This window comes from Pseudophryne corroboree, chromosome 6, assembly GCF_028390025.1.
Source record: "Pseudophryne corroboree isolate aPseCor3 chromosome 6, aPseCor3.hap2, whole genome shotgun sequence".
In the NCBI taxonomy this organism is placed as follows: Eukaryota; Metazoa; Chordata; class Amphibia; order Anura; family Myobatrachidae; genus Pseudophryne; species Pseudophryne corroboree.
Window position 1 is genome coordinate 173,629,211 of NC_086449.1, and position 13,761 is coordinate 173,642,971.

At 43.8% G+C, this 13,761-nt stretch overlaps 1 protein-coding gene across 6 annotated transcripts in view; it reads right to left on the minus strand.

Moving 5' to 3' along the window:
* Nucleotides 1–831: 831 nt before the first annotated feature.
* DUSP26 (dual specificity phosphatase 26) overlaps nt 832–13,761 on the minus strand; it is a 94,936-nt gene continuing 82,006 nt past the window's right edge. For all 6 annotated transcript variants that reach the window (XM_063930379.1, XM_063930380.1, XM_063930381.1 and 3 more), the window contains 2 exons: nt 3,618–3,829; nt 832–1,619 (listed from right to left, as the gene is read on the minus strand). In XM_063930379.1, coding sequence (XP_063786449.1) covers nt 1,426–1,619; nt 3,618–3,829 — 406 coding nt within the window. In that variant the 3' untranslated portion in view covers nt 832–1,425. The remainder of the gene's footprint in view (nt 1,620–3,617; nt 3,830–13,761) is intronic.

The following is a 13,761-nucleotide window of genomic DNA, read 5'->3' on the forward strand; positions in this document are numbered from 1 at the left end:
TCATTGTATAAGCACAATCTGCATGCTTCACAGCCAACCGGATGATATCGCATGCAGCGCCATGTACTGTAATGACGGATAGAACAAGATGTTGTTCTGTTCTTCATTACATCGTTCTATTGTGTACATGCTTGTTCCTTGGTAAGACTCAGGGGCAGATGTACTAAACCTTGGACAGTGATAAAGTGGAGAGAGATAAAGGGGCATATGTATTAAAGCTTGGACAGAGAAAGTACCAACCAACCAGCTCCTGTCATTTTTCAAATACAGCCTGTAACAAGGCAGTTAGGAACTGATTGGCTGGTACTTTGTGGCATATGTATCCAAGCTTGGAGAGAGATAAAGTACCAACCAAGCAGCCCCTAACTGCCATGCTACAGGCTGTTTGAAAAACGGGCCGCAACGGCTGCAACTCGAACAGGGACGAGTAGCTCCTGCGCGCTGGTAGGGAGCTATTCGTTAAGTACAAAAGCATTGCCGCTGTGTGATGCTTTTGTACTTGTGCGACGGGGCAGAGCCAGACATGCGGGACGGACTAGCACTGTGCTGGGCACATCTACGATCAGGTCTGAATTAGGCCCTATGTACAGACAGCAATTGCAAATAGAGTTGCCATCTACCGTAGATGGTATGACGACACATACTGTAGGACTGTCTAATGAGGGTGCAAACATGAACATTTTGGACTAGGAACTCAACTTCATATAGTATTTAGAGACACAATACATTTTCAGTAAGCCAGCATTATCCTGCTATCCTATACATCTTGTACTCATCACCTCATTGACATTGTACTTATGGCATATCAGGAAAAACACCACAACTATAAAAATATGTAAACCAGTAAATTTAATGTATATTATTTTTCCTTGTAACTTTTTAGAACACCAACAGATTTATTGATTAATATCATGGATGAAAAGAACATATGGTTAGTAAACTAATATATCCCGAATAATCAGTCACTGCTACCGCTTTTTCCTATAAGATTTTTATACCCTGCATTCAATGTAACCAACTAATTAGTACATGCACTCTACTGCCAAATATATGCATCTTTTCCATTTACAGTGTATTATTATTAATGACTGGCATGTCTTATTGGTGGTAAGGACTCACTCTCACAGTCACCCAGTAGAGAGGTTAGTCTGGATCCAATACAAAGTTATATTTCTGTTAGAATGTTCTCATAGAGTTTCATTTCAATTGAAATATTTGGCATTTGAATCATTGCTACAATTACAGATGTTTTAATATCCCTGTTTTATATATATATATATATATATATATATATATATATATATATATATATATATATCTATCCAAGGTGCGGATTTAACAATAAATCCACCATAGGAAAGGATGTGCCCGTAGCCAGCAGACGGACGGATTTTAATTAAGGAAACATGTATAGACATTGCAGTACTAGTGGTTCCTTCTCAAAGTGCAGTCCAGGTGCAATAACTGACGTAGAAATCCGCGGTTAGGAAAAACTCCTCGCTGGTCTTTTACTGTGGTGATTGCTTCAACCAACGTCATGCGATGGTAAATCATAAGATAGGCAAGCACCAGCGTCGCTGATCTGCTAACTCCCATAGCACAATGAACCAAAATCCTGCCTAACATAGAAAACAAAGCATAATAAAAGAGGTATCCCCATTGTTTTGTACCCCCACCATTCACATCAATCACATTGTGAGCAAGTGTCCCATGTGTAGAAATAGCCATTACAATATTTGTTCTGTAATAGAAATGCATACTGGTTTGTTCTGCGGTAGCATCTGTGTATAAGTATATACTGTATCTAACATGGGTGCTCAGTGGACAATGTAGGAAGCACGGATGCTATGGGGCTAGGCGATGCCAGATCATTCTCCCGAGGAGTATGGTATATTATGTTAATGTCGACAAGAGAATGACGACATGGTCATTATATTGGCACTGATAAAATCTCAGCGGATGTGGTTCAATAGATCTACAGTAAAAAGATAGACAGACAATAGGTCGTTCCCTAATGGTCGACATGCAAAAGGTTCACAGGGTCAAATGGTCAACATGGAAAAGGCTGACAGGGTCAAAAGGTTGACATGAAAATGGTCGACGCAAGGTTTTTTTTTGTGTGTGTCATTTTGGATGTTTCACCATATCTCGGCCAAATTAGTGGACACCTGTACCCTTGCGGGCTCGCTTTGCCCACAAAGCTTTGGGCAAGGTGCCTCGCTCCGCACTACTGCGCTCAGCACAGGTTACAATTTCCAATCGTACTCTATGTGGATAATAAATTATGAAAAAGTTGTAAAAAAAATTGTGTCAACCATACGTGTGTCAACCATGGTCATGTTGACCTTTTAAACCTGTCGACCTTGTGCATGTCAACCGTTTGGGGTTGACCTATTGACTGTGTTTTTTTTACTGTAGATTCATCATCTGGATGCCAATCTTGGCATGGTCAGAATGACAACAATATCTGTTTCATATAAGCCTAACCCTAGCGTTAACCGTTAGCCAAATATCAACATTTTCACATTGTCTACATTTCATATTTGACGTTCTGGGTCTGATTCAGAGATGTACGCAAGCCAAGCCCGATGGCTGTTGATCTGCTCATGTGCAGATCTTGTTTTGTGAAATCAGTCATAGTGCTCCCTAAGCCGCAGCATGGGATCCCTTGGGGGAGGGGGCAGCGAGACGGGGAGCGTTTAACATAATAGAGGCACAACACCTCCGCGTTGTGCGAGTGCTGCGGCCAGTGTCTGGGTCTTCTGAAGCAGATGAGGTGGCCATTTTGAATTTAGGATTACTCAGATGGTCGATGCTGCAAATGATGGTGTTCTGATGCCGTGTCGGCAGTGGGTGTCTTGCCTTCAGACACCTCCTGCAGGCATTAGCATATTTTCGCACAGCAGCTGCATCCATAGACGTAACTGCTGTACAAACTGCATACATTTCTGAGTCAGGCCCTTTGTCCATATCAACATTTTCTAGTGGTCGACTTTTATTATGTCAACATATTAAATTAACCATGTTGACATCATGGGGGAAATGTAATGGGGTGTGAGAATCAAAAAATTAGAGATTTTGGTAAAATACTCCTTTTTTTTTTTAAAGTGCCAATCATTTACATGGAAAAATTACCCTGGTTAATGATTGCCACTTTTAAAAAACCGGGAGAATTTTACCAAAATCTCCCACTGTCTGATTTTCACACCCCCATACATTTCCCCCATAACTGTCAACATTGTGAATGTCTAATTAGTGTCTGTATACCCTCCTGGAGGATTCAGCTCTGCTGTATAAATGGTAGGACGGAAGCCTCCTCTGAACATGAGGTTTAGTAGAAGTAAGGTCTCTGTATACATGCTGCATGCCCACAGTGGAGGCTTTGGAGACTGGATTAGCCAAGACCGTTATACTCGTTAATCAATTACCATTTTCTTCTAACACCATTAAGTTTTGCTATGGTTACATAAAATATATGTTCTTGTTTATAAAACCACTAAAATACAGTCCTGGTCTTTAAAATCACATCATATATATATACAGGTCTAGGTTTCTTCCTTCCTCAAAACTGTGTGGAAAGTGTTTGAGTCATTAAATGTCCACATTAATTCGCTCACCTCTTTCTACGAGTGCCCGGTGGATGAATTCTGCAGCTGGATAGAAATGGACACTCATGTCATATGTGGGAAAGTCCAGAGCCTCTATTCCCATATACATAATATTCATTCCTTTATAGTACTCCTCTCCCCCTCTCCAGCGACTGTGCGAGGCGTTCAGGATGTGAGTGATACGCATGTGACATAGCTCACGTTTGTTGGCCGCTATCGTCCTGTGCTCGGAATAAGATAAATTTTTCAATAACAACAGTATGACAGTGAAACAATTCTATAGCAACACACTATGGGGTAGATGTAATAGAGTGTGATTTCCATGAACCGGCACAGTTTTCGACTGTAGATTTAAAGCGCCAATCATTTAAAAGGCAAAACCCACCTGGTGTTGCCTTTTATATTATTGCCTATTTGAATCTCCAGGCTTTATCATCAGGATTGCTGGAAATCGTGCCCTATTATATATACCTCTATCAGTCTTACACATTATATCTATGTACAAAGTCTATCCATCCTATGGTACATTTACAGTGTCAGTTGCTTATGGGTCATTCAGCTCGTTTTACAAACTATGCATGTGAACATCAGGGTCAGAAATTCCTAAGCACACAGGGCCGGCTCTACCATTAGGCAACTGCCTAGGGTGCCGGGATCTGGGCGCCACCGAGTCTGCGTACTCATATTTTGTTTGTAAACAATTCTTAGAAGACACTAGTTTAAGGCCTTACTACACTATTCCACACACACACACACACATATATATATATATATATATATATATATATTGGTGTCCACACAGGTGGCGGGTGCACTCTCACAAATGTACTCAGATTCTGTGGTTGATATCAATTGTTCTTTATTATAGCCTCATAGATACGACGTTTCGACCCTTCCACAGGGTCTTTTTCAAGACAGGCGTTATGATATCTTTATTTCATATTGTGCATAGTTTAAACAATGCCTAAAGAGAATACAAAAAATGAAAAAAGACTCAGCCTCCCAGGCCCCTTAAAGTTGGCAGAAGAACCAATGTGAACTGGGCTTCTAATACCCTGTTCGTATGGTGACTATGGTGTAAAATGGAGTATATTTCCAAAAAACCACCTTTAACAAAGATGTAATGACTCACCAAAACAGTGTTCAAAAGAGCCACCTTAATCCCTGCAACAAGAGGAATACCACTGATCCACCAGAGAGTGCCGTATTTCACCCTTTCAACCACTAGTGGAAACCACACAAATATACAACAGAACAAAATGATCACTTACACACACTCTTAAAAACAGGATCACAAAGCGCGTAGCCTGTAGATAGCCACCGTTGCATGTGGTCCTATAATGGCTGCATAAGAATTAACTGTTAGACACCGGGATAACACGCCCTCCACCATTTCACACATAATGCTATTGACAAACTGCCGTTACCTATAAGAATAGCTGTATGGATGTGAAGCATCCTGGGATCATATTTTCACTGCAGCAGCTCAAACAGACCTACTAGGAGAAAGATTTACTTTTCAAAGTGGACAAGTCTCACAACTTACATCAGCAAATCTTAGCAGACAGCGCTTACCATGTACTGGAACCTGCCATGTGTTCCCAGGACGCTTGCTAGAGCTAGTCTGATTGCGGAGGTATTTATACCCCCATACCGGAAGTGCCTCCCAGTGTACGTCTCTCATCAAAACCAAACAGGCCAGCTCTAAGTGTGGAAAGTGTCTATCATCTTTAAACTCCTCTAAGAGGATGACTCATACCCAGGCAAACACCGTTCCCAGCGGGCAGCTAATTCAAAGTCTGCATTCTCGATCGCGTCTTGCGTTCCACAGCACCGGAAGCAAGACGCGATGCGTTCCAATACACCGGAAGTGGAAGCCGCATATCTCCAATGCGGCGAACACTCCCCCGTCCTTCAAGCCTGCCCTAGTGCAATCATAGGTGGTAACCGTGCGTTCCACTGGACATATCCGTCATCAACTCTGCACAAGGCTGGTTTAACAAAAAATATGTGTATATCTAACAGAATCTTAAATCTCCTATAAATTAATAGATAAATAAATAAATCTGGTGTGTGGTACATAACTCACTAGACTCGGTGGATCAGAACATGGCCCGGTCTCATAACATCATATCCCCACTTTTAATCAATATTAATCGTTTAAACTCATGCCATCAGGGACCTGGGAGAATGGGCTAACTTACGTTATACATAAAACAACAACAAACAATACTATACAAATGACACTTTATCTCTATAGAAACACCCCATAGGGGTTATTTTCATTTAATCCACGCGGGGACACCGTATCCAAGTGACTGATCCAGAAGCACTCCCTCTGTTTCAGTCTCTTGGTCCGGTCTCCACCAGTAACACTCGGGGGCACCCAATCTATGATTTTGCATTTTAAACTGGCTACCTGGTGTCGAGCCTCAATAAAATGTCGAGCCACCGGCTTATCAGACCTGCCGCTGTTTAATGCGACATGTATAGATGAGCGGTGGTTCGCCATTCGGTCCCTGAAGGTACGGGTTGTTAGCCCTACATAAACCAATCCACAAGGGCATTTTAGAATATAAATTACAAAATCTAATCTGCAGTGTAAATGATATTTGAGCTTGATGATGGAACCAGTATGTGGATGGGAGAATGTCGGGCCCACCATCATTGAGCGACAAGTGGTACAACTCCCACAGGAGAAGCAACCCGGCTTTTGCTGCAACAACTGAGTAGTAGACATAGGAGCATTCGGATATACTACGGGTCTCATAAGCATTTGTTTTAAATTCGGTCCCCTCCGATAGGCTAACATAGGAGTATTCATACGTGTGAAGGGTAATGCTGGATCGGTACTGACAATTGGCCAGTGTTTCTTAAGTACCTTGTTAAGGTGCCCCGAATGGTTATCATATCGTGTTGCAAAAACAAGACGATTGTCAGATTTATCTTTATTTTTGGGCTGTCTCCCTGCCACAATATCATAGGCCTTGGACAAACAGTGGGAAAGTGTTTTCTGTGTGTACCCACGTTCTAAAAAGCGCTCTTTGACCTCTGCGAGTTGAATTTCAATGTTCTGTGGGTCTGAATTAATTCTTAACACTCTTAGAAATTGAGACACAGGCAAGTTTTCCTTAAGTGCAGGGGGATGATGGCTTGTTGCGTGTAGCGTCAAATTTCTGTCAGTTGGTTTTCTATAGACAGAAGTAGCAAAAGAATCCCCAGCTTTGCTGATGTGTACATCTAGAAAGTTAATTTCAGAACTTGAAATACTAGAGGTAAATTTTATAGGGCTATCCAACTGATTAAGATTATTGACCATAGTGTGGAAAGATGACTCTGAACCATTCCACAACAGAAAAACGTCATCGATGAATCGATGATAGAATAGGATTTGGTGGCCATATTGTGGAAAAATCTGGGTAGTCTCATAGTTGGTCATGTATAAGTTGGCATACGACGGGGCCAAATTGGACCCCATCGCTGTCCCCGCTAGTTGTATAAAGTATTTGTCTTTATACATAAAATGATTCGAACGTAAAACCATTTCAGTGAGTTCAATGATACATTCAGTCGGTACACTACCAGGGGGATATAACATCAATGCTGCTCGCACTGTTTCTAATCCACCATCATGTGGAATCACTGTATACAGTGAATTAACGTCCATTGTGGCCAGCAGGCAGGACGTTAGTTTACAATCAACTTTTTTCAACTGTGAAAGGAAATCGCCCGTATCTTTTATATAGCTCAAACTTTTAACCACAATGGGCTGGAGGATGCTATCCACAAATTTAGCCAACGGTTGTAACAGGGAACCTTCCGCCGCTATGATCGGTCGTCCCGGTGGTTGTACCAAGGTTTTATGCACCTTCGGTAAAGTATATAATATCGGACAGCGGGGATGCTCAACCGTTAAAAAGAAAAATAAATCATCATCAAACCAGCCATTGTTTCGCCCTCGTCTGAGACACTCATCTATAGCACGTTTGATACCGGGGACAGGGTTGGATTCAACTTGTTTATAGGTCTCTTGATCAGATAGCTGGCGCATGATCTCTCGATCATAATCCTGCCAGTCTTGAATGACCACTGCCCCGCCTTTATCTGCGGGGCGTATAACAATGTTGTGGTCAGCTCGCAATTTGTTAAGGGATTTCCTTTCAAGAGGAGATAAGTTGTCAAATTGTCTAGGTGGAGAAAAATTACTGGTGTCCCTCTGGACCACCCTCAGAAATGTTTTTAAGCTGGCGTTTTGTGTAGGTGGATCGAATGTGGAGCTTTTTTTGAATGGAGTTGGCACGTTCCTACTGGTTTTATCGGAAAAAAACTCTTTGAGTCTTAATTGTCGACCAAATTTAAATTGGTCAATGTTGCTCTCAAAACGATTGTGATGGCACGTGGGGACAAAGGACAAACCATGTGTTAAAAGCGACATATCAGCTTCATCCAGTTGAGTGCTCGATAGATTGAAGACAACATTCATGTCTTTTTTGGTCTTCCTCTTCTTCGAGTACCAACTTCGTCTGGGATGTGGTCTGCACTGCCTTTTTTGTTTCCCACCATTGTTGTAGATTCGGGGCCCTGGTCCAAAAAACGTCTCTGTTGGCTACCCTCATTAAAATCGGTGTCAGACGTTGAATTCGAGGAGACCAGCTCCCTTGTGTACCTAGGTGCTCGTCTTCTTCTCGTGAACCTACCCGTCTGGTTACTCTGATTTTGGGTGTTACCTAATAACCATCTATACACTAAATGATTTTTATAATCACTAGTGACCGTGGCTAATTTTTTACGTTTAAAGGAGACAAGGTCTCGGTGATATGTATCAATCTGTGTTTGAAGCTTGTCAATCCATTTTTGAGATTTATCCTCAGTTAATAATGGTATTGCTGTTAAATTGGCAGCTTCAATTTCAATCTTTATGGTCTTTAGTTCAAACCCTACTTCCTCTATAACTAGAGCCATGAGATCGAAGGAACATTTGTTGAGGATTCCGCACCACCGACTGCAGAATTTAGGATTGCTCCTCCCCAATGTCGGTGTGTTGGTGATGCGGAATCCTCTGGGGATCTGCCGTCGTCGATGATATTCCGAAAGGAATTGGCCATGCAGTTTTAAATCAACTTCCTTTTGGCGTTGTTTAACAAGTTTGTAAAAAACATCGACCGGTGTGTCTGCTGGCAGAGACTCAAAATCAATTTTTTCAAAAAGAAACTTTTCAACCTCCTCATCAGTGAATGAGATGGTTCCCTGTTCTGCCAGAGACAATAGCCCGTCATCTAACAAATATGCTCCCTCCTGTGTCATATTGAGGGAATTAAATCACTTCTTAGATATTGCTCTAAATAGACTAAATCGATCGTATCACCGTTTTACAAACCTTACATAGAATAAACAAACAAATAACTCAATTAATACATAAATACATACATAAAACAAATACAACTTAGCCCATACAGTCAATGATCACTTGTATGCAGATTAGCGCAGATGGGTATCAGGAAGCCAGAGAACAAAATCCCCGACAATATCTAAACAGAAGAAAGTCCTGTACTCGCATCCAATTTTTTAGGGTGGGTGCAATCCCAACAGAACGAAGTCCGCTGAATATATTGGTGTCCACACAGGTGGCGGGTGCACTCTCACAAATGTACTCAGATTCTGTGGTTGATATCAATTGTTCTTTATTATAGCCTCATAGATACGACGTTTCGACCCTTCCACAGGGTCTTTTTCAAGACAGGCGTTATGATATCTTTATTTCATATTGTGCATAGTTTAAACAATGCCTAAAGAGAATACAAAAAATGAAAAAAGACTCAGCCTCCCAGGCCCCTTAAAGTTGGCAGAAGAACCAATGTGAACTGGGCTTCTAATACCCTGTTCGTATGGTGACTATGGTGTAAAATGGAGTATATTTCCAAAAAACCACCTTTAACAAAGGTTAGTTAGTGATGAGCGGGTTCGGTTCCTCGGAATCCGAACCCCCCCGAACTTCACCCATTTTACACGGGTCCGAGGCATACTCAGATTCTCCCGTATGGCTCGGGTAACCAGAGCGCGCCCGAACGTCATCATCCTGCTGTCGGATTCTCGCGAGATTCGGATTCTATATAAGCAGCCGCGCGTCGCCGCCATTTTCACTCGTGCATTGGAAATGTTAGGGAGAGGACGTGGCTGGCGTCCTCTCCGTTATTGTTGAACTTGATTGTGCTGTGCACTATTGTTTAATTGTGGGGAGGGCTGGGGAGCAGCTGTATAATATAGGAGGAGTACAGTGCAGAGTTTTGCTGATCAGTGACCACCAGTTATCCGTTCTCTGCCTGAAAAAAACGCTCCATATCTGTGCTCAGTGTGCTGCATATATCTGTGCTCACACTGCTTAATTGTGGGGACTGGGGAGCAGCTGTATTATATAGCAGGAGTACAGTGCAGAGTTTTGCTGACAGTGACCACCAGTATACTTTGTCTGCCTGAAAAACACTCCATATCTGTGCTCAGTGTGCTGCTTTATTGTGGGGACTGGGGACCACCAGCATAATATTATATAGGAGGAGTACAGTGCAGAGTTTTGCTGACAGTGACCACCAGTATACTTTGTCTGCCTGAAAAACACTCCATATCTGTGCTCAGTGTGCTGCTTTATTGTGGGGACTGGGGACCACCAGTATAATATTATATAGAAGGAGTACAGTGCAGAGTTTTGCTGACCAGTGACCACCAGTATATAATATACAGCATTACGGACGGTACAGTAGGCCACTGCTGTACCTACCTCTGTGTCGTCATTAAGTATACTATCCATCTACATTCTATACCTGTGGTGCATTTTAGTTTTGCAGTTTGCTGACACAGTGACCACCAGTATACTATATATAATAGCAGTACGGTACGGAAGGCCACTGCTGTACCTACCTCTGTGTCGTCATTAAGTATACTATCCATCTACATTCTATACCTGTGGTGCATTTTAGTTTTGCAGTTTGCTGACACAGTGACCACCAGTATACTATATATAGCAGTACGGAAGGCCACTGCTGTACCTACCTCTGTGTCGTCATTAAGTATACTATCCATCTACATTCTATACCTGTGGTGCATTTTAGTTTTGCAGTTTGCTGACACAGTGACCACCAGTATACTATATATAGCAGTACGGAAGGCCACTGCTGTACCTACCTCTGTGTCGTCATTAAGTATACTATCCATCTACATTCTATACCTGTGGTGCATTTTAGTTTTGCAGTTTGCTGACACAGTGACCACCAGTATACTATATATAGCAGTACGGAAGGCCTCTGCTGTACCTACCTCTGTGTCGTCATTAAGTATACTATCCATCTACATTCTATATCTGTGGTGCATTTTAGTTTTGCAGTTTGCTGACACAGTGACCACCAGTATACTATATATAGCAGTACGGAAGGCCACTGCTGTACCTACCTCTGTGTCGTCATTAAGCATACTATCCATCTACATTCTATACCTGTGGTGCGCCTCTTTTTTTCTTTGCATCATGTGCTGTTTGGGGACAATTTTTTTGAAGCGCCATCCTGTCTGACACTGCAGTGCCACTCCTAGATGGGCCAGGTGTTTGTGTCGGCCACTTGTGTCGCTTAGCTTAGTCACACAGCGACCTTGGTGCGCCTCTTTTTTTCTTTGCATCATATGCTGTTTGGGGACTATTTTTTTGAAGTGCCATCCTGCCTGACACTGCAGTGCCACTCCTAGATGGGCCAGGTGTTTGTGTCGGCCACTTGGGTCGCTTAGCTTAGTCACACAGCGACCTTGGTGCGCCTCTTTTTTTCTTTGCATCATGTGCTGTTTGGGGACTATTTTTTTGAAGTGCCAGCCTGCCTGACACTGCAGTGCCACTCCTAGATGGGCCAGGTTTTTGTGTCGGCTACTTGTGTCGCTTAGCTTAGCCATCCAGCGACCTCGGTGCAAATTTTAGGACTAAAAATAATTTCTCTGACGTCCTAGTGGATGCTGGGTACTCCGTAAGGACCATGGGGAATAGACGGGCTCCGCAGGAGACTGGGCACTCTTTAAAGAAAGATTAGGTACTATATCTGGTGTGCACTGGCTCCTCCCTCTATGCCCCTCCTCCAGACCCCAGTTAGAATCTGTGCCCGGCTCGAGCTGGTTGCACACTAGGGGCTCTCCTGAGCTTCTAGTAAAGAAAGTATTTACAGGTATTAGGTTTTTTATTTTCAGTGAGATCTGCTGGCAACAGACTCACTGCTACGAGGGACTTAGGGGAGAGAAGCGAACCTACCTGCTTGCAGCTAGCTTGGGCTTCTAGGCTACTGGACACCATTAGCTCCAGAGGGATCGAACACAGGCCCAGCCTCGGTCGTCCGGTCCCGGAGCCGCGCCGCCGTCCCCCTTGCAGAGCCAGAAGCAAGAAGAACGTCCTGAAAATCGGCGGCTGAAGACTCCGGTCTTCATTAAGGTAGCGCACAGCACTGCAGCTGTGCGCCATTGCTCCCTGTGCACACCACATACTCCGGTCACTGATGGGTGCAGGGCGCTGGGGGGGGGCGCCCTGGGCTGCAATCAGAGTACCTTACATGGCGAACAGCACATAATATAGTCTAATAAACTATATATGTGCAAAAATCCCCCGTCATAATATAAATATAAAGAGCGGGAGAAGTCCGCCGAGAAGGGGGCGGTGCTATCTCCCTCAGCACACTGGCGCCATTTCCTCTTCACAGCTCCGCTGGAAGACAGCTCCCCAGGCTCTCCCCTGCAGTTTCCAGGCTCAAAGGGTAAAAAAGAAGGGGGGGGGGGGCACTAAATTTAGGCGCAAAACTGTATTGTATAGCTGCTATAGGGAAAATCACTTTGTGTTAGTGTAAATCCCTGATTATATAGCGCTGTGGTGTGTGCTGGCATACTCTCTCTCTGTCTCCCCAAAGGACTTTGTGGGGTCCTGTCCTCAGTCAGAGCATTCCCTGTGTGTGTGCGGTGTGTCGGTACGGCTGTGTCGACATGTTTGATGAGGAGGCTTATGTGGAGGCAGAGCAGGTGCCGATAAATGTGATGTCACCCCCTGCGGGGTCGACACCAGAGTGGATGGATATGTGGAAGGTTTTACACGACAGTGTCAACTCCTTGCATAAAAGGTTCGATGACATAACAGCTGTGGGACAGCCGGCTTCTCAGCCAGTGCCTGCCCAGGCGTCTCAAAGGCCATCAGGGGCTCAAAAACGCCCGCTACCTCAGATGGCAGACACAGATGTCGACACAGTGTCGACGAGGACGAGACTAATGTACATTCCACTAGGGCCATCCGTTGCATGATTACGGCAATGAAAAATGTGTTGCACATTGCTGACATTAACCCAGGTACCACTAAAAAGGGTATTATGTTTGGGGAGAAAAAGCAACCAGTGGTTTTTCCCCCATCAGATGAGTTGAATGAAGTGTGTGAAGAAGCGTGGGCTTCCCCCGATAAGAAACTAGTGATTTCTAAAAAGTTACTGATGGCGTACCCTTTCCCGCCAGAGGACAGGTTACGTTGGGAGACATCCCCGAGGGTGGATAAAGCGCTCACACGCTTGTCAAAAAAGGTGGAACTGCCGTCTCAGGATACGGCCGCCTTAAAGGAGCCTGCAGATAGAAAGCAGGAGGCTATCCTGAAGTCTGTATATACACACTCAGGTACTATACTGAGACCTGCAATTGCTTCAGCTTGGATGTGTAGTGCTGTAGCAGCTTGGTCCGATACCCTGTCTGAAAATATTGATACCCTCGACAGGGATGCTATTTTGCTAACCATAGAGCATATTAAAGACGTAGTCTTATATATGAGAGATGCACAGAGGGATATTTGCCGGCTGGCATCTAGAATTAATGCAATGTCCGTTTCTGCCAGGAGAGTATTATGGACTCGGCAGTGTACAGGTGATGCGGATTCTAAAAGGCACATGGAGGTTTTGCCTTACAAGGGTGAGGAATTGTTTGGGGATGGTCTCTCGGACCTAGTTTCCACAGCAACAGCTGGGAAGTCGACATTTTTACCTCAGGTTCCCTCACAGCCTAAGAAAGCACCGTATTATCAGGTACAGTCCTTTCGGCCCCAGAAAGGCAAGCGGGTTAAAGGCGCGTCCTTTCTGCCCAGAGGCAGGGGTAGAGGGAAAAAGCTGCA